General features: G+C 37.1%; 1 protein-coding gene across 1 annotated transcript in view; it reads right to left on the bottom strand.

Annotated features, from left to right (window-relative positions):
* The window catches only part of OCA2 (OCA2 melanosomal transmembrane protein), a 151472-nt gene that overhangs the window by 45112 nt on the left and 85908 nt on the right, over nt 1-20452 (bottom strand). The window contains exons 18-21 of the mRNA XM_062515019.1: nt 19328-19455; nt 14686-14745; nt 14023-14127; nt 3595-3688 (exon numbers count right to left, since the gene is read on the bottom strand). Of these exons, the coding sequence (XP_062371003.1) occupies nt 3595-3688; nt 14023-14127; nt 14686-14745; nt 19328-19455 (387 nt within the window). The remainder of the gene's footprint in view (nt 1-3594; nt 3689-14022; nt 14128-14685; nt 14746-19327; nt 19456-20452) is intronic.

The raw sequence follows: 20452 nt of genomic DNA, 5'->3' as shown, positions 1-20452 counted from the left end.
AACTCAGTCTCCAGAGTGTTATAATTCCATCAAATAGTAGAATACACAACATTAATGAATGAAGATTTAGTCAGAGCCCTCTCATGGAAAGTAATACAGATACAGATTCATCAGAACACCCCAGAAGTTTCTTCCTTGTTTACTTCCTTTAGTACCTTTTGTATTTCCTCTTTTCTTTCCCTTCATAGTCAACATGTAATTGAAATACTGGCAGATCACACATTAAAAAAAAATCCATGAGCAACACAATTTTTCCAGATACTTAGTCAGCCTGACCACTTATGCCCAGAAAGATGTGAATTAATAGGGTTGGTCAACATCTGTAAGATTTGATTAATCAAAATCCCCAAAAGCCTGAATTCATTTCACCTGTCTTTGGGAGTTCCTCTCAGTCACATGAGGGGCTTCAACGTGTTCTGCAGAGATCATCTGGCAGTTCCAGTGGATGAATAAACACCTTGGTCATACCACTGTCTCCATCACCAAATATGGAGGCTGGGGCAGCCAGACTCCTAACTTACTACTTAAGTTCTTAAAGATACCTGGGAGAAATTTAGATCAAACTTTCCAGAACCAGGTCCCCTGGAAAATTATCAGGTTTATTTCTTAACTATGTAAGATTGACCTGACCTGAACAAGTAAATTTCTGCCAAAAAAGAACAGGACAACTATGAAGAATATCCAAAGAATTTGAAATTGTGACACTCTTACCAGGAACTCATCATGGTCATCACTGCCTTGGCTTTCTTGATTAAGAGACAGGATTTTTCACCCTTTTTCATCTTCAGAGAAAAAATTCACAGAACAAGGAGCACCTATGTGATATTCCTTTGCTACTTTTGTCTGAGCATCAGGCCATGAAAGACAGAAATTTAGCAGCAGGAGAAGCAGCAGCTCTCTTTTGGGAGACAATGACAACAACGTGGCAGTTATACCATCAAAGGTCTTTTCATCTTATTTGAGACTGACTCCATCCTTCTTTCATTTCCAAGACAACAGCTAAAGCAATGAAGGAAAATTACTGCCCTTCTCTCATCCTATCATCTTCCAAATATATAGCTGCCTGTGCACTTTGTGGCAATAGGAAAAAAGTAATTGCAACCATGGGAAATTTTTTAGGAGAAAATGGATGCCGTTATCCTAGACAGGCACAAATGCTGGTGCTCCCTTTACAGACACATTAGTAGTGTTTACCCTGAGCTACAGAAATGTTATGAAATTATCATAAATTAAATTCTGCATTATGTAGTAAACAGATAACCCTATAATATGTAGTTCTAATGTATTATTTCATAAGAATCCTCTACAAAATATCTTGTTTGTCAAGTTCCCTTGGTTGCATAAGCAGTGATAAGATCCAATCTTTAGCCCTAAGTGCCAGGCAGTAATGATATCATTGTCTACTCCTTCTGCAATGCATTAGCCTACCTTGAGGATTCCTTTACACACTTCAGGGATGATGGGAATTAGCTTTTGGAAATTATTTTTAAGGACAATCAACACTACCTTTTTTTAAGAAAGAAAAGCCCAATTTCCCCCACTTTTCAAGGCTGCATGTTTTAAAGCTAAAGCTTTCACACACTACTTATTCTCCAATAATAAGCTCCTGCCCATAAGCTTTTCATCAATGGAAAATCAAGAGGTATATTAAATTTTAGTTTAACACTCCTTAGAAGACATTTGCCAGTATAACTCAGCACTTGCTAGTATAACTCAGCATATGCTCAGCTTTATCTTAATAGAGAACAGTCAAGAAAGTTTAAGCTTTTGCTAATAATGAACTAATCTTTCATCCAAATATTTGTATGGAGCATATCTGAACCCCTAGGCACCTCCTATGAATCTCTAGTCTCTTTAATTCAAATCATTCTCATGGTACCGTTTACATTTTTACTTTTGTCTCATTCTGCATACACACAGAAGTCTCTCAAAATTCAGGCAGCCCTTCAACAAGTCAAATTAAAGGAATTTGAGTTAAGATGATAACTGATAGGTTAGAAAAATCAGCTGAGATTGGCAAAGGCTCCAAGGCTGGTAAAGTGCATCCCACTCAGAATATGTCAGCGTAAACTGCCTAACTTTATATTCCTTATATGGTGTTTTTATCTATTTAATGAAATTTAATGATAAAAACATTTATGAAATTTAATGAAATGAGAATATGTTCAACGATCAACAAATTCACAGAATCATAGTATCGTTTAGGTTGAAAAAGACCTCTAAGAACTCTGAGTGCTATAAAAAGGTGAAGAAGTACAATATTTTTATGGCAAACATCTATATGGAGATATGCTGATTATTCCAATCACTGGTTTTAAAGAGGAAGAGATTAAAGTCACAATATAATGATGAGTAATGATGAGTACAAAGAGATATTCCTCAAATGAATAACTGGTATGAAATTGTCCTGCCTTTGCAAGTTGCCCTTAAAATTCAATCTGTAAATTACATCACTATAATCACTGTTAGGTATTAAGGTCACTTATACTAGCAATCACTTAGCTGAATAAACAAACCTGAATGTGTACTGCACAGAAAACTGGTTTTAGCTATCCCTGTGGAGTCACAGGAACTGTTTGGAGGGGCATGGAGGGGAAGAAGGGGTGGATCTATGGTGGAACAACATCTTATTAATTGTAACTTTATATAACTTAACTACCTAAATATTTAGGGATTGAAACACAGCTGATACAATGTAATTAGCATTAAATTTCTAAGTAGTAAAAAAAATATTAACTTTATTTCTCATTTAAAACTTACACATTTTAATGGCATTTAGTAGACTTGCTATATGGAAATGTTATATTATAGTATCTTCACAAACCAGTTCCAAAATATTTTTTTAAATCCTTGAAAGTATTAATTTAAAAACTACTGGATTGCTATTCTCTTTTGTTCTTATAAAAAAAAAATAGAGACAAAATCCAGGGCATACAGTCCATACATGCTATCTTTTTAATTTTAAAAAATTGTAAACAGTGACAAAAACATCTCCTTGTTTTGTACTAATATACTGACAATATACAAAAACACCAAGATGGACAATAGAAGAATAGCTATTAGATTCAGTATTAGAAGTACATTTCCCAAAGAAATGTATTTTCCCTAAAGTATTTTCCTTACAATGAGCAGTGATAAATAGGTCAGAAACTGGATACTGAAATAAGTTCTGTAAACCAGCCAGAAAATCTCCCAGTGACTTCAGCAGATTTTGAATCAAGTATTCAGGTCTTAGCTATTATACAATTTCTGCATCTTTTCAATGAGCAATGATGGCTTTCTGTTCTGAAAGCCAAATGTATCTTTGTCTTTTCTCTCACAAAAGATCAGAACCCTATAAGCACCATCTGGACTGTTCCTTTGTGTGTCTGTAGATTATGCAGATACAGACTTCAAACACAGACTGAAAAAATCCTATTGTAGCAGCAGCAACTGACTGGGATCTTCATCCAGGAGTGCTTTGAAGTCAAAGGAGCTGAATCAGGCCCTCCATATGCCTTGCACAGTAAAGTGATTGAATCTATTGTGCCGGTTTATACATGCAATTATTACATAGCTGTTACCTTATGTCAGCTCTCTCACATAAGCTCTTACCTCCAAGGCATGCACCCATGGCCAGTGAGAAGATTAATGGTTTCATAGGCAAGTTAACATCTGGATCTTTACTCAGATTGAGAAGCACAGGAATCTGTGGTTCAAGAAGAAAAGAGAGAGAATCAGTGGACATTATCCAACCATCAGCACAACATAAGTTAATTAAAGGAAAAAAATTAAACCACCAGTAAATCCACAGAGTAATGGGGGGGGGGGGGGGGGTGGGGAGGGGGGAAACGACAATTGTTTTGTTATTGATGTTGCTTTTCTTAATTAATATCTTTGCATCACGTGCTTGATTTATACTCACTTTCCCCTGGCTGTGCTAGTCCCATAGCTGAGGAGAACCTACTGTCATTAGGCCAAGCCTGACACAAGTATTGCTAACAAAACTGACTCTGTCTTCAGGTCTTGAGTGCCTTCCATGAGACCCTCTAGGTCTACAGGGAACTGACAGTGATTATAAATCAATTTCTCTTTCATTTCTTGAAAGCTAAAGAACAGAGATGTATCTCATCACTGCAGATGACGGTAAAAGATGCCCAGACCTTCACAGTGAAGATGGCTGTAGATCATGAGTCAGTAACCAAAATATTACAAATCATTTTTGCAATCAAAAGTACCTGTTTTATTAGGGAAAAATTGAAAAACTCCATTTGGTAGGCTTCTGAATTCATAAGCAGATCAGAGATATTTTGTTTCTTATTTCAACATTATATTTACCAGAGAATGTGGATTTAGTTCACTGGGAAATATTTGCAAATGATTTAATGCCAGCCAGCAACTAAGCACCGTGCAGTTCCCATCTCATACTCACTCCCCCACACCTCCCCTTAGAGAGAAAAAAGAATCAGGAAAAAAGATTAAACCTTATGGGTTGAGATAAAACTAGTTTAATTATTGAAAAAATATTATAACAATAATTAATTATTATAATTATGTTAAATAATTGTATTAGTATTAGTATTTATTAGTAGTAGTACTAGTACTAGTACTAGTATTAGTATTTATTAGTGTTAGTGTTAGCGTTAGCATTAGCATTAGCATTAGCATTAGCATTAGTAGTATTAGTAGTATTAGTAGTATTAGTAGTATTAGTAGTATTAGTAGTATTAGTAGTATTAGTATTAGTATTATTTCAATGAAAATGAGAGACAGAAAAAGTAGTACAATGGAAGAGAAATAAATTATGTATAATAGAATTGCTTACTACCTGCTGACTGCTGCCCAACCCATCTCCCAGAAGCAATTGGTGACAACTGGACAACTCCCCACAGTTTATACGCTGAGTGTGTCATTCAGTAGTATGGAATATCCCTTTGGCCAGTCTGTGTCAGCTGTCCTGGTTGTCGTTCCTTCACCCACCCTCCAGTTTCTTGTGCTCCTGCTCCCTGGCACAGCTTGGGAAAATAAACGGTTCCTGACTGGGGATAAGTGCTACTTAGCAACAACCAGAATATCAGTGTGTTATCAAGATTATTCTTATAGTAAATCCAAAGCACAGCACTGTAGCAGCTATTACTAAGAAAATTAATTCCAAGCCAGGCATAAACAGAACAGGCAGTTTTATGGATTTCCTTTAATGCTTTAGCAAATAAAAGATAAATAAATAAATATGTAAATAAATAAATAAATAAATAAATAGATCCTGAAAATCAAAATAAGATTTGTAGGAAGGCATAATAGATTTCATTCGGCAATTGGTATGGATTCCAAAAATACAGCAGGCAGGCTTTCTAGCCAGATCTAGCACCAGTTCTCAGCCAGTAACATTCTTCAAAGCTAAACTTCACCTTAGTTCAGAAAAATTGTTTGAGTTCAACATAATTTTGTGAACCACTTGTTTTGAAAAATTGGTGTGATCAGTACCTGTACAGAGAAAGTCATTAGGAAGGGGAGAGGTGACAATATTAATTTTCAGTTTTTAACATGTTCAGAGGTTTATGGCTCCAAAAGGGAAAGAGAAAGAATAAGAAAATGTGGAACAGTAAGACATGAAGTAGGAAGAGATTTGACAAAACAACTGTGATATATCTTAAATTAATGCTTTCTCAGAGTCTAGGAGTTTTGGTAGTGAAAAGAGTTATGACTTTTAATCCTCCAATTTGTCATTTTAATGCATTTCACAGTTCACCCTCAAGGGGTATGATCTCTTCTGCATCCTGAAAAATTCCTTCACTTTGATGGCTGAGTGATGCTCACCTTTATTGACTGTGTGTGCTCTTTTGGTATGGGGCAATTTACAGGCTTTATGAGGAACTACAGCCCTTTCCTCATTCCTCCCACCAGTGATGCTACTCATCCCTCTTAAACCCTCTTATCGATTAGCCTGAATAAGCTAATTTCTAAACAATTATTCTTGATTTTTACATTTCCCAAATATGTCAATTTCTATTTTAAGGCCTAAAGAAGGCTCAGCATGATCAGCATCTTGTCTGCTTTTGCATGAAACAGTAAAAAAGATGCCATTTCTCATCACAATCTTTATTTCTCTCAAACTGTCGCAGCTAGAACATGATATGCAAAACAAAATTAAATTATTTTTTAAAAAATTAGTGTTTCAATATTTCCTATTGTCAAGGTCAGCCCTAAAGCTGTTTCCAGACAGCTTCTAAGTGTAGAGCAAATAATGCCCCACACCCCATCAGTGCACCAGATATGCAGAGAGGAGAGCAGAGGAGGGGCACTGGTACTGCTCAATCAGCAAGCATCTCCTCCTGGTATGAGCAGCAGACTTACAAAGAGTGAAACTCTCTCAGCTATTTCTGCTTTCCAAAGATTGCACTCCTACAAGTAATCGCATACATACTCCTTGTGCAAGAAGAGTACTTAAGCATGTTACCAGGTCCTATAGTTGTGCGGTGCAGTAGAATTCAGCAGGTCAAGAGTGGCCCAAAAACACTGGTTAATATTCAAGGATCACCTCCTCCAAGCTCAGAAGCACATTCTGACAAAAAATAAATCAGGCAAAACTTCCAGGAGACCTACATGGATGAAGAAGGAACTCTTGGACAAACTCAAACACAGGAAAAAAGAACCTTACAGAGGGTGGAAGCTAGGACAGGTAATCTGGGAGTAATAGAGAGAAATTGTACAAGCAGCCAGCGATCAGGCTAGGAAAGCTAAACCCTGATAGAGTTAAATCTGGCCAGGGACATCAAGAGCAACAAGAAAAGCTGCTATAGGTACCTCAGTGATGAAAGGAAAACTAGGGAAAATGGGGAGGAAGGAAATAGGAGACTTGGTTATCCTGGACATGAGGAAATGGCTGAGCTACTCAATACTTGGTCTTCACCAGCAAGTGTTCCAGTCACTTTGCTCAAGTCATAGAAGGCAAAGGTAGGGACTTTGGGAATGAAGAACCACCTGCTGTAGGAAAAGATTAGGTTTGAGACCATTCTAAGGAAACAGAAGGTGCCCAAGTCTGTGGGGCTTGATGAGATATATCTGCAGGTCCTGAGGCAGCCGGCTGAGGAAGTGACTAAGCCACAATGCATCATATTTGGGAAGTCATGGCAGTCTAGTTAAATTCCCACTGACTGGAAAAGGGGAAACCCTCATAATCCTCATTTTTTAAAAGACAAAAAGAAAGACCTGGAGAACTACAGGCCAACCAGTCTCACCTTAGTACCTGGCAAGGTCATGGAGCAGATCCACCTGGAAAGTATGCTAAGGTAAATGGAGAACAAGGAAGTGATTGATGATACCAACATTGCTTCACTAAGTGCAATTGATGCCTGGCAAATTTGATAGTTTTCACCCAAACTGGAGAGGCATGGATCTGATGGACAGACCATTTGATGGATAAGAAATTAGCTGGATGGCCATGCTTAAAGAGTTGTGGTCAATGGCTCAATGTCCAAGGGTAGACCACTGACAAGTGTTATTCCTCAAGGGTTGATATTGGGACTGGTACCATTTAACACCTTTGTGTTCAATATGGACAAAATGTTCAAAACAAGATTACAGAGGGCTTTGAACAACGTGGTCTAGTGGAAGGTCTCCATTCACATGGCAGGAGGGTTGGAACTGGATGATCTATAAGACTTTCCAACCTAGAGCCTTCCATGCTCCTATGATATTGTCCAGTTTGTGTATTTGTGCAAAATGTCTATGAAACAGCAATTCATGCTGTTATTTTAGGGACTCATTGATGCTCTGCATTTCTGCACTGTGGGACTTCACTACACACACCTTTTTAAGAACAGCCTGTGGCAAAGATGTCTTCTGTAAAAACTATAGAGAATATTTGTTAATAGAAAACAAACTACTTGTAGCTTCCCAAACTGGTTGATGATTGCTCTGTTGCTGCAGATGGCTACAGCCTAGTCTTGCACTTTTACTGAGCAGTGAAACACAGGACATCATAGATAACTCTGGTAGGGCAGAGGGCAAGGAAATTCCAAACATAAAGCTGGCATTAAGAACATGAGATACATGTGAAACATTCAGCACTGCAAGAGAAAAGCATGTGTTTTAGATAGTTTTAGAGACAATAAAAAGCATGTCAAAAATTATATATTTTTTAACTAAGACCTGTCAGAGACTAAGTCACCCTCTCAGTCAGATGATTCATGGAAATTATTTGTTGCTCTACTGAGGAAATAGTATTTAAACTCAGATGAAAGAGGGATTTACTGTGGCTGCCTTTTTACTTCCAGTAATAAAAGAAAAATATAAACAGGTGGCTTTAGCATATATAGCTGATAAAACATCAGTTAAACTAAAGAGCATACTGGTAATAACATCATGTCACTTAAAATACTAAGGGCAGAAATGCATGGCTATTTAAACTTGACTATACTAAGAAAGTCCAGGCCTTAAAAATTAGGAAGTCTGCCTGTCAAAGAATGCCATTGCAAGTTTAGCCCAATGATAAAGGAAGATAAATATCAGAGGCTTAATAGAATGACACATAGAGCATCAATAAAGCATCAATACATTTATTCTGCAGACAAAGAAAGCTGGATGTGCAACATGAAAAGAAACCTTGTCAAAATTAAAATGAGAGAAATATAATAGCAAAGCCCCTGGTTAATGAATTTTTTATGATAGAACATTATCTTGATGTTTTTTTAAGAAATACCCAAGTATAACTATATATACTGGATTTTCAGCTGGCAACAGAGGTTCGATTTGCTGCTGGCAACACAGCCTTTTACATACAGTCAGAGTTCACAGAATTTCCCACAAAGTATTTCTCAAACTCAAAATTTGGGACCCTGAAACTGTAAAAGGACCAGTCATATCAGCTAAATGTTCACAAGTCCATGAAGCATGATGGGAATCATCCCAGAGTACTGAAGAAGTCAGCAGAGGTTATGGCAGAACCCTCCTTGATCATCTACCAAAGGTCTTGGGAACCTGGGAGGGTCCCTGCTGGCTGGCAGCTTGTCAATGTTATTCCAGGTCAGAGAAAGAGCATGAAGAAAGACCCAGAGAAACACAGACCTGTTAGTCTAGCCTCAGATCCTGGAAAAAAATGTAGAGATTATACTGGGTACCATTGAAAGGCATTTAAGGAGCAATACAATCATCAGGCACAGCCAACAGGGGTTCACAGTGGGAAAACCCTCTTTAATTAATTTGATATCCTTCTATGATGAAGTCACCCTCCTCATGGATGAAAGGAAGGTAGTCAATGTATCTTTTCTGGATCCTAGGAAGGCTTTAGATACTGTTCTTCACAGCATGGACAAAGCTGTCCAGCTGTGGGATGAGCAGGTTCAGTGCAGTGGGTGAAGACCTGGCTGAAGGGCACAGCCCAGAAGGCTGCAGCACGTGGGATTACAGCTGACTGGGTGACCAGGCACTAGCAGTGTTCCTCAGGGTTCTAGGGACAGTTCTGTTCAAAATATTTACCTGAATATTTAACAATCTGAAGGCAGGAGTTGACTACACCATCAGCAAGTTTGCTGATGATACTATACTGGGATGTCCTGTTGACTCTCTTGACTGTATGAAAGTCCTGGAGCATTTCCAGAGGATGGCAACAAAGCTGGTGACAAGGCTGGAAGGTGTGTTTTGTGAGGAGCAGCAGAGTTGGTCCAGTTTGGAGAAGAGGGCTGAGGGGAGGATTTCATTACTCTCTACAGCTTTCTGAGGAGTGGAAGTAGAAATGGATGTGCTGAGCTCTTCTGGGATCCAGTGACAGAATACAAGGCAATGGCTCAGAGTTGAATCATAACACATTCAGACTGGACATTAGGAAGCATTTCTTTGCTGAGAGAATGGTCAAACACCGGAAAAAGGTTCCTAGAGAGGTGTTCAGTTCTCTAAGCCTGTTGGGGTTTAAGAAAATTTGGATAATGTCCTTAATAAAAGGCTTTAATTTTTATCAGTCCTGATTTGCTCAGGCAGTTGTATAGAATGGTTGTTGTAGGTCTCTTCCAAGTTAAATGGTCTATTCTATAATTCTACAATACTTTTTACAGTATATCTTTTACTTGGTGACAAGAAATTATTGATTTCCCTATCACTTGCAGATCGTTATCACAGTTGCCAGGCATGTTTATGCAAAGAAATGCAAGAAACACTCAACATACAGACACACATTTAATTAGGGAGCTGGATTTTCACTTCTCAATTTAGAGTGAAGGGTAAAGTCCTGGCATTACAGTTCATTGGGCTATTTTCAGTGCTCCCATATTGTTTTGGGGCAGATCATTGTCTTTGCATACAGAATTATGAATTTTGAAATAATTTGAAATAAGCAATTAGAAGATATTTTGAAAATTGTTTTGCCTTCACACAGTTTCTAATGCCCTATTTTAATAAAAAAAAAACAAAACAAAACAGAATTTCGGCAAGACAGAAACAATAAAAGTACTCAACCTATGATGAGCTAAGTGCACTCAGAAATTCATTCCCTTGTTGCTTGTAGGCAATTATCTTTGCTACAGCATCCTCTGTAGCAAAAATTACATCCTGTATTCTGCCCTCTGCACAGAGATTTCAGTTTAGCAACTTCCAAACATGAATTCCATATGGTACTGATATTTCTGATTGTGGGTTACACCAGATATACCCTTGTCTAGAGCAGAGAAGAATTCGACCAACAACAGTGTTGGACTGCAAAAGCATTTTCAGGGCAAGACACTTCAAATAATACACTGATCTGATTTTTGTACTTTCAGAATATTTTAGTAAGCAAGAAATATTCTCCATGTTGCTGAAGGCTCCTGAAAATCATCAATACATTCATTCTGTTTAAACAGACAAATATTTTGGCTTTAAAGTATACCAATCTTAAAATAGCAAAAAAATTTTAGGATAAGGAAGAATCCTAATTTGCTTACATAGAATCTCTTGAACATGTCAAGAATTTCTTCTGGGGAACCATTTTCCTTATTGGTTTTCATTATTTCAAGTCATAAAATAGTTTATTGCCTGGAATTATGTGTAATGCTGATTAAGATATATTCTAGTTCCCTTTTCAAAATATCAATCTACAGTTTCCACTTTTCATATCCTCTTAAGGTGAGTTAACTGACTGTTAAGACAGCTATTAATTTTAATGTTGTCAAATCTAAAACTTTACATGAAGCAATCAAATTTATCCAAACACAGATAAAGTGAAACTTTCAGTCTCAAGATCCATTAATTAGGCATTAATATTTTTCCTTTTTCTTTTCTCTACACAAAGCAAGTCATTATGAATTTTATTATCTCACTAGTACAAACACAGAAAGGAAAGTCTGGACAACCATGCATCAACTTGATTTTTTAAAGGAAACACAACATGACAGTTACAGAGATATTTGAAGGTTTTTCTGTTTTGATTCCCTTCAGCTAAACACCTAACTCAAGACTCAGGCTCTAATGGAATGTTGTATTTTTGCCAATTCTCAGGTAGTTCTTGGGACAAAACACTACACAAAACAGAAAAGTGAGAGAGTTTACATCTACAGCACCTTCAGCTCAGGGGGCAGTGACCTCACACAGAAGATTGTCCTCCCTCAATGTATTTCTGAGTTACTACGCTGATTGTGCAGCCCATCTCCTCTCCCTGTTCCAAGTCTGGACAACATGCACTGCATATAGTTTTAGTGGATGAGTGGAAGACCTTATCCAACAGCACAGAGCAGTATTGGGGACATTGCATGTATGAACTGATGCCTGTCTTGAAGCTTCCCACCCCTGAAGGAAGGAACAGTATAACTTTCCAGATGCCCTTGCCATCACAGTAGTTTTTTCCACAGTGAGCTGAGGGCTCACAATCAGAAGAACTGGGACTGGCAAGATACCCTCATTCCTGAAACATGGGGCAAAAATCATGGCATACTTGTCTTTCTAAAGCAGAAATTACACTATTAGCATCCTTGACTCTGAGTTGTCTCCAGGCCTCTCATCATCACTGTATGATATTTAAGGAATTCATGTGCATGTCAAAAAAGCCATTTTCCCATGAGTCTGGTTTCTGGTTTCCCTTAACTCCTTCTTCCTTAATGCAATGCCAATGTAGGCAGAGGTCTGTGATGCCATCTTCCAAACACTTTTGTCAGTCATAATACACAGCTGATATCGATGAAACTGCCCAGATTTTTTGTATGTGAAGGAACCTAATGGATTCCACACCCCTACCTGGTCCACCAAAACTATGACTAATGAAAAATATGAGAGAGATTGACCCACTGTCATGACATTGGTTCACCCCTGGAGGAGACTTATGGAGACCTGGAGGGATTCACTACATCTGTCTTTCATTATTATGAGGGCAGGCTCATTTGTGGAGCTGGAAACTTTTCCCCAGAAAGGACAGGATCATTCATGGCTACGTCACAGCAGGTGCCCCATACTCCTACATCACTAGGTAATGTCAAACCAAACTCCTATATAAAAGTCCCTGATTAATGAAAAGTCATTCTACAAAAGAGTTGGGTTCAATATATTTAATACTCTTCATCAGAAGTTCATAAGTTTGGCACATATACTGAAAAATAGCCTTCCAAAACTGAATACTGCTTGTTTTAAGGTAGGAACAACATACCAAAGAATCAAAAAGAATATTTAATGGAAGTTTAAAGATCTTGAGACCTGGTTACTTAGGAACATTCTGTAAGTATTTTCTAATGCAGAATGACAAAGACTAAAGTATAAGCCTATTAACTGAAGTAGATTAATCTCAACTCTAGTTTGCCAAATAGCACATTAATGTCATAGCAACTCAGCTAACGACTGCATTTACATAGGTGAGAATATGCATCTATTTTTCTTCCTGTCTCTTCTCTCTGCCAATTAAAAAAAAAAATAAAGTTGTAGCAGTCTTTTAGGTTCATCCCAGAACAGAATGAGAAAAAATATAAATTTGAAATAGCTTAAAATGTTGACAAGGGTCCCTTACTGTCAATCTGAATTTGCTACCATCAAAGATACAAAAGAAATAGTCTTCAGGCATCCCAAAGAATTCTTGCACTTCAGTCCCATTTCCCAAAACATACTCATTTCATGGTGCTGTTTGGTATTTCTCCAAGCCAATTTTTATAGACTATCTGGGTATGAGGCAAAAATCTTCTAAATGAAGACTTCTGCATTATTGCTTAATAATCCTCAAACATTTGCTGGGAGGTGACTCATCCTGAACAAATCTTTTCTTTCATGCCTATTACTTGCAGTCTACTGTGGCTAAATCAATACAATTTCACAGGAAACACCACGGCAATCAAACCAAAATACCACATTAATATGTATTTATGGAGTAGTTACAAATCTGCCCAATTTGTCATGTGCCCTGTAAGTGTCTTAAACTTTGACAGAGGTTAAGAGTGGATATGACCATCCAATATCGGATGAAAAAATGTGAAGAAAATATATACTTAGCTGAGAAAGAGCTCTAACAATGAAACATTAGTATAGTATAATGAATGAATTATCACATTTTAAACAGAAAACTTGATTGAATAAAACTATCTTGACCATGCCCTAATTTGTTACAGTTTGATATTTTTGTGATATTAAAGGTCATCTGCTGTTAAGCATTTGTTATGCTTAACAAAACTTGGTGGTTTTTAAACTAATTACAAAAGTAAAGGTAGCAATAAAAGGTTCAGGTGTTAAAAAAGCATTAGCATAACTATTCAGCATGTAGAGAAAAAAACATTGATAGCAGTGGATGGAGAGTGACAGTTTCCATCAAAAAGACAATTCTATTTGTCAGGTATGTATGTGGATACAAGAGAAGAAAACACAAAAATGCAGCCAAAACAGTGCCTCTGGTCCCACAGCTACCTGCAACTGCTGGGGTCAATGGCCAGCTAGATACCTTAACAGCATGAGTTAGTTTCTCATACTGATTCGTTCTCAGAGGATAAAGTTACAGCACAGCAGAGGTCAAAAAACCCCAAAAAACTGAACAGCAAATTGTAATCAGCAAGCTCAGCTCCCTTGCCAGCTCCTGGAGGGGGATGTGCAGTGCTGCACACACCTTACCATTGTAGCTGTGAAGGGGATGTTGTCAATCACGGAGGAGGCCAAAGCAGACACCCAGAGCACTAAAATGATGGCCACTGCCAAGCGCTGATCCTCAGGAACCACCTGAAATTGAGAGAGAGAAAATTATAAGTTTGAGATCAGTGTTGCTCTGTGTGTCCCCCACGGCATAATTGCATGTTCTTTACGGTTTTAATTTATCGACAGTTATTATTCCTCTAGGCTCTGAGATAGGAAAGGCATCTTAGATAAAATAGCCTAACATTTAGTAACACAATTACAGTTCTTCTTCCAAGAAAACGCGAACAAATAGAAACACAAAGATTGATATTTCTAATACTCAGATTTCACACAAAAAATACCCTGTGCAGCTGTGAATTTTGACTTTTAGGTGTTTATCCTTTTTTCACCTTTGCATTTCTGGAGTTGTTAGACTACAGAAAAAGTTTCTCTATTGCATTTATGGCTATGTTTACTCTGGCTGTGGACAGATATATACATATTAAATATCACCCATGCCAAAGTATGACATGCTTTCTTGATATTGCTAATGAAGGAATGCAATCATTAACATCAAATTCAAAATAAAATCATTCTTTATTGTTCTACTGGAATAAAACTGTTTTCCTTACCTGTTAAAAATTAAAAATATTTTAAATATACCTTTATTAATAAAGCTGTCTGCTCTCCTATATAGTCTATCAAGTGCAGATGAGCCAAAGCCTGAGAAAAAAAAAACAAAACAAAACAAAAAACATTGATATCAACTAATGAACTGCATGATGTACTTACCTTTTTTTCCACTGGATGTAAGACAAGATATTGATATTCAACTCATGCAGCTTATATGGAAGTAATTTTAGGCAAGAAAAGTCACAGCAGGAATTGGTGGCTGTATTTGCAGAAGTGAGTAAAGGTTGTACTGAAATGACTTGTAGTATTATTCAAGAGCACGGGACATAGGATCAGAGAATGGCTGAAATGTAGAGGTTATCTTATTCAGTGGATACCTATCTTCTGAAAACCTGAACATACCTGATCTTAAACCAACTTCCCCAAACCCACACTACAGATAAAAGTATATCATGTGTCTCAAAGGCTGGATGAAATCAGGCATCTCATGCTCAGTCTCGGATGAAGAAACAGAAAAAGAAATTATGTTTCTGTTTTAAAGCTTTCTCAGACACATTAAAAAAAATCCCAAAAACCTACAACAAAAACTACATAAAACAGTATCCATCTGCTAAAATCAGGACAGAGATGAATGGAAATTGGCAGCAGCATCTGAAAGGCAGGAAATCCATCTCTCCAATGTGCAAGTTAGGCACATGAACTAAGGCGGTGAGCCCTGGAAGCACTGGACCCCAGGAAAACCTGGATCAGAGTGTTCTATCCTCCCTGCGAGGGCCACTCCCAGTTGTACAGATATTTAGACAGCATCCTGTGGTGCTACCACAGAAGAAAAGACATAGGAAGACTTTAGCCTAGTGGTGATAACTCTGATCTCTCCTTGGGCACACAGAATACAGACTGAGTCTTCATATCCAAGGACAGTGACCCATTCCCTCGAACCACAAGGTAAAAGTGATTTTAACTCACAAGAGCTTGCCTTTATTTCACTTCGGCTTTGTTTTCTTTTCTTGTAGGCATGAAGAACGAAGTACTATTTTGGGGTTTAATAAGGTATATCTATTTTATGGCTTCTCAGTTTCTCAGGGGAGAAAGTCATATAATTTTTGGTTTAGCCTAGACCATGCTGGTTGGCTCCTTTTCATTATTTTCTGTCAAGCAAAAGAATCAGTCAGCTGCAATACCTTACTTACTGACATCAGTGCCTCACAGAGCTGCAGGAGTCAGTATTCACACAACACAGCTCCATATAACCCTCCCACCTGGCAGTCAGACAGAGCCCTTCTGGGACTGCAGTGGGAAAAAAAAAAAAATTCAACTTGCATGCTGTCAAATTCCATGACACATGCAGACAAAGGTATCAAGTGGTATGGTATGGGACACTGTCTTTTCAGCAACTAAGGTGCCTTCATTCAGATTTGCAATTCCTGTACCTACAGCTCAGTCAGACATCAGCTGAATAATAGTGGTTTGAGTACAACCACATAGAAAATTTAGGCCAGAAATGTTTTCTTTAACAATACATTGAACAAGGAAAGGTTTATCTACAAATAAAAATACAACATGCAGAAAACAAGCAGTAAAACTTTTAAATACATGTACATACCCCGTACACTTAAAAAAAATTTTTTTTTTCATTACTTTGGCTTCCCAAGAGACAGTTTCCTAAGCAATTAATTCTTGTTGGTGATTTTAAGTTACCATTTTCTTTCTAAGCTGTGTTGTTTTATCAACTCAAAGGTTAAGACAGTGACTATTTAAATGTATGTAAAAGCAATATCTTTAATGAGCAGCAATAGTTTTTGTATCATTGCTTTGTGCTCGCACTTCAAGATAAACTTTTAAATAGACAGTTGTCAGCAATTAGAGCCCATGAACTGAATTTCACATTCAATTAATATTGTTGCCTTATTAATTATCTACTAACAGAATGCATTACTTTTCAGTAACACTTAAGATTCATTGTGGAACTCAAAAAAAGAGATGTTCAGGACACACACATCACTCCTGCAAGAGAATCCGCAGGTAACCCATCTCATTAGAGATGGTGACAATAAAAATCACATAAATAATTTTAGGATGTCTCTATGATCTCCAGGGCAATCTCCTGCAAGCACCTAAGTGCAGGTCAGCAATTAGTACCCTGCCACTGCCCTCCCCTGCATGTAAACTGCACAGAGGGTCTCCTGGATATTCCTGTGTCTTCTAAGAGGAGCAAGCATTATTGCACTAATTGGTGTCCTCAGACATACTAGTTCCTGTGGGGAAGTTCATAACAGAGCTTTTCTGCAGAAAGAAATCGTGCCATTTTAAAACAAAGTCCAATTTATGCATAAAAATTTTCATTAATCCTCTTGTGGACAGTATGTCATGATGTCTCTTGTAAATAAACTTTGCCTGAAGGAATTAAGGTAATGTGCTAATTTTTCCTATAAAAGTGAACAAAGAACTGTAATCCTGAGAGGCATAAGGACTATTTTACAGAGACAGAAGAAGCAGAAAGATTTTTATAGCATGTAACAGCCACTTGTGGATAAAGACTAAAAAGACAGTTGTAAAGATTAATTACCCAGGGGACACAATAGAAAACAAGAGAGCTCCAAAGAATTTCCAAGTTTTTCATTCTAAAAGATGCACCACACTGGACCGATGGACCCCCCCCAAAGGCAGAATATTCAACAGTTCCCCTGTGGTTCAGGAACTCAAATCACATTTTCCCAAATGTCTGGAACTCAAATCACATTTTCCAAAATTACTTGGAGCCTAAGTCCCACACAGGTTTTTAAATGTGCCTTGTAATAGGAAAGAAAACATTTCTAGCAGTAGGAAACAGCTTCATACTGGGAACTATCCAAGTTGAAGGATCACCAAGGGTGGGCAATATGACCTGACAATTTCTGGATGTCCTAGACTATGAAAAGATTTCTTATACTTCAAGGTATATCTTTGTTTTGACCAGTTTCTTCTTGACATTGGTAACTTAAAGAAAAGAAAAATACCTTGGAAAGGACTGTCACCTACTAATCCAAAAGATTCAGAAAAAAATTAACATTAGTGATCATAGATTACATAGAACATTAGTGATTACATAGAACATTTTCTCATCCATTGTGGGGAAGAATTTAATGTCTTGTATTTTTTTTCTTGATTATCTGGACAAGATTTTTTAATGACCTTAAACTGCTGTTATTCTAGAGAGACAGGAAAAATATTCTTTCATTAGCAAACTATTCACTGGGAAAACCTGTGAAAGACCTGAGAAACCAAAAAAATGAAGTTCAGTGAATTATAATAGCTGTATCCAAAGTCTGTCAGTAAATGGCAAACAACATCCTTTGTATTATACCACGGTATGGTGAAGTCACACAGCACTCAAATCACAGCTGGTCAATCCAAGTTCAAACAAAAAATACATCAGGGAACACAACTAATAAACTGTTACAACAGCAGTGGACAAAAAATTCAAGGTTATATGGAACCTCATAAAATGGAGAATGAAAATTGCCTGTTCTAATGAGCATACAATAAATCAATATTTCCTGATGAATTTTAGAGTTAGTAGCTCACAGAAAACTTCATAATGATAATCAGGATTTCCATTCATCTTCTTGGAGGTTACCAGATTTTGACTTCCACTTTGGCATTAATAAGAGTTAGTTGGATTGGTTTTTGTTTCTATTTACTTCAAATGTTGCCCCTGTTACTGCTGGTGATTTTTTTTAATAGATTCCTATTTCCAAATCTTGGGATCTTTGCAATTACTGGGAGGGAAGAGGAGAGGAAAGAGGCTGTATGAGCAAATTAGTTATCATAGGCTTTTCCCAGGCTTCTCACTCAGGCAAATCACTCACCATGGCAGTGTCAGTGGTCACTCGGGTATTGCCAGTCATGTTTCTACAACATTATTACATCATTTAAACCCAACAATTCACAACTGAAAAACAGTCATTATTCTAGAAGCCTAATTAAAAAGTTAAGGTGAGTATCCACACAGAAAGATATCCAAATATTTGGGGTAAAAATAAATCCTCTCAAGCTATATAAAAGCATCAAATAGGGAATAAAAGGGTATAAAAACATGGATGAATATGGATGTTGTCAAGCAGACAAGCACACAGGAACTACACAGCAAGATATCCAGGCATTTCAAGAGCCGAATATTTTTTTAAATTAGCATTGCAAACTGAAATTCAGTGTTCTTTTCCTTTCAAATCACACTACCATGAGATATCTTAGGCCATTTGGTAGCCAGCATGTAGCACACAGCACTCAAAACATTTTTCAACTCTGTTTTAATCTTGTTCTTTTATTTTTTCCTATCATCTGTACAAATAATTGTAAACAAACACATAAATACACATAAAATATCTGCACACATAGACCGACAATAAATTCAGAAAATGAAATGTAAATTATAGAAAAATTATTGTGTCAGATACATTCAACAAAAGCAGAATATGCAAAGAGAATGTGACCAAGTTTATAATGAAAATTTAAATATGAAAGAGGTCCAACTAACTTTCATCCTCTACTATTCCTCTCTGTATTGCCATAACTACATTTGATCAACAATATTCCAGTGGGATTGAACCAGCAGGAGGACTCTCTCAAGGAACAAAATTCACATTTGAAATCTTTTGCAATTCTTCAGGCTTTAGAATCAGAGAATATTTACCTCCATGAGAACAAACAATGCTGCAAAGAAAAGAAGGGTTGCCCACTCAACTCTGTTCAGTATCATCTCAAAATCATGGATGTCTGCTAGCACTAGCAGCCAAAGGGCTCCCAACATGGCAATCCAGCCTGCATGAGAGAGAGAACAATGCTTTACACTTCACAGACTTGTTATGTGCTATCAACAAGTAAGTTACAGTACTGTGATTTTCAAAGATTTTTGCCATATTTTTGCTCTTACTGTAACAGGAAAAATTCACAGATGCCACAGGGTGAATGGTCTCAGCTTTCAAATTAAAATAAAATCTAAACTAAAAAAAACAAGGCAAGTACAACTAAGTTGGATTACCCAAACAATCAGTGGGTTTGGATCACAGAGAAAACTTTAGGTATTTAGGAATAATGAAGGATTCTGCAGCTGCTGAAAGGCTGGCTGCATTCCCTGGACCTTGAAGACTCAGTGGCTGCCTGCTCTAGAAGATAACCAGGAAAGGAAACTCTCCTTAGAAAAGAAAAGAGATTTAGCACAAAATAGGCTCTCTTCAGATATGATCCTTCTGTACATACTGAAATATTTTAATACACATGTTTAGGTAACTAAGTGAGAGAAAATGCAAATCAAATGCACAATTAGCCAGAAAATGCAAATACCAAATCTCCCGTCCGAGGAAGGCTCACTTTCCCTCTGCACAGTTCAATTTTTTTTCTAGAGCTGTTTAATCTCTCTGGTTCATTTATCTTAAAATTCCCAGAGTTCCCAAAGCAGCAGAGGAAAGAGAGCTATCAGTTCTATCTACCATGACTTTTCAATATCAAAGTTGATTTGCTGTTACAAAACAAAGCAAATCTGTTCATGAAAATTAAATGTACTTAGTCTGAGCATAAAGAAAATGTTTATAGAAATGCATTGCTTAATTTTCTTCTCACTTTTGCTTTGGCTGTTTTCTGAATTCTGTTAAAAAACAGTGGGCCCAACTTCACTATAAATAAATAAGGATATTGCCAATTCCTGTTAGAATAATGCAAGGGAGAGTAGGTATGTGATGATTTGAAGTTAAGTAGCAGAATTTTAACTGTTATTTTATAAAAAACTAAGTGACAACATAACATTTTCTCACATACATTT

The sequence above is a fragment of the Cinclus cinclus genome, chromosome 2 (assembly GCF_963662255.1).
Source record: "Cinclus cinclus chromosome 2, bCinCin1.1, whole genome shotgun sequence".
In the NCBI taxonomy this organism is placed as follows: domain Eukaryota; kingdom Metazoa; phylum Chordata; class Aves; order Passeriformes; family Cinclidae; genus Cinclus; species Cinclus cinclus.
Note: the sequence above shows the minus strand (reverse complement) of the source record. Positions and strands in the feature narration are given on the sequence as shown.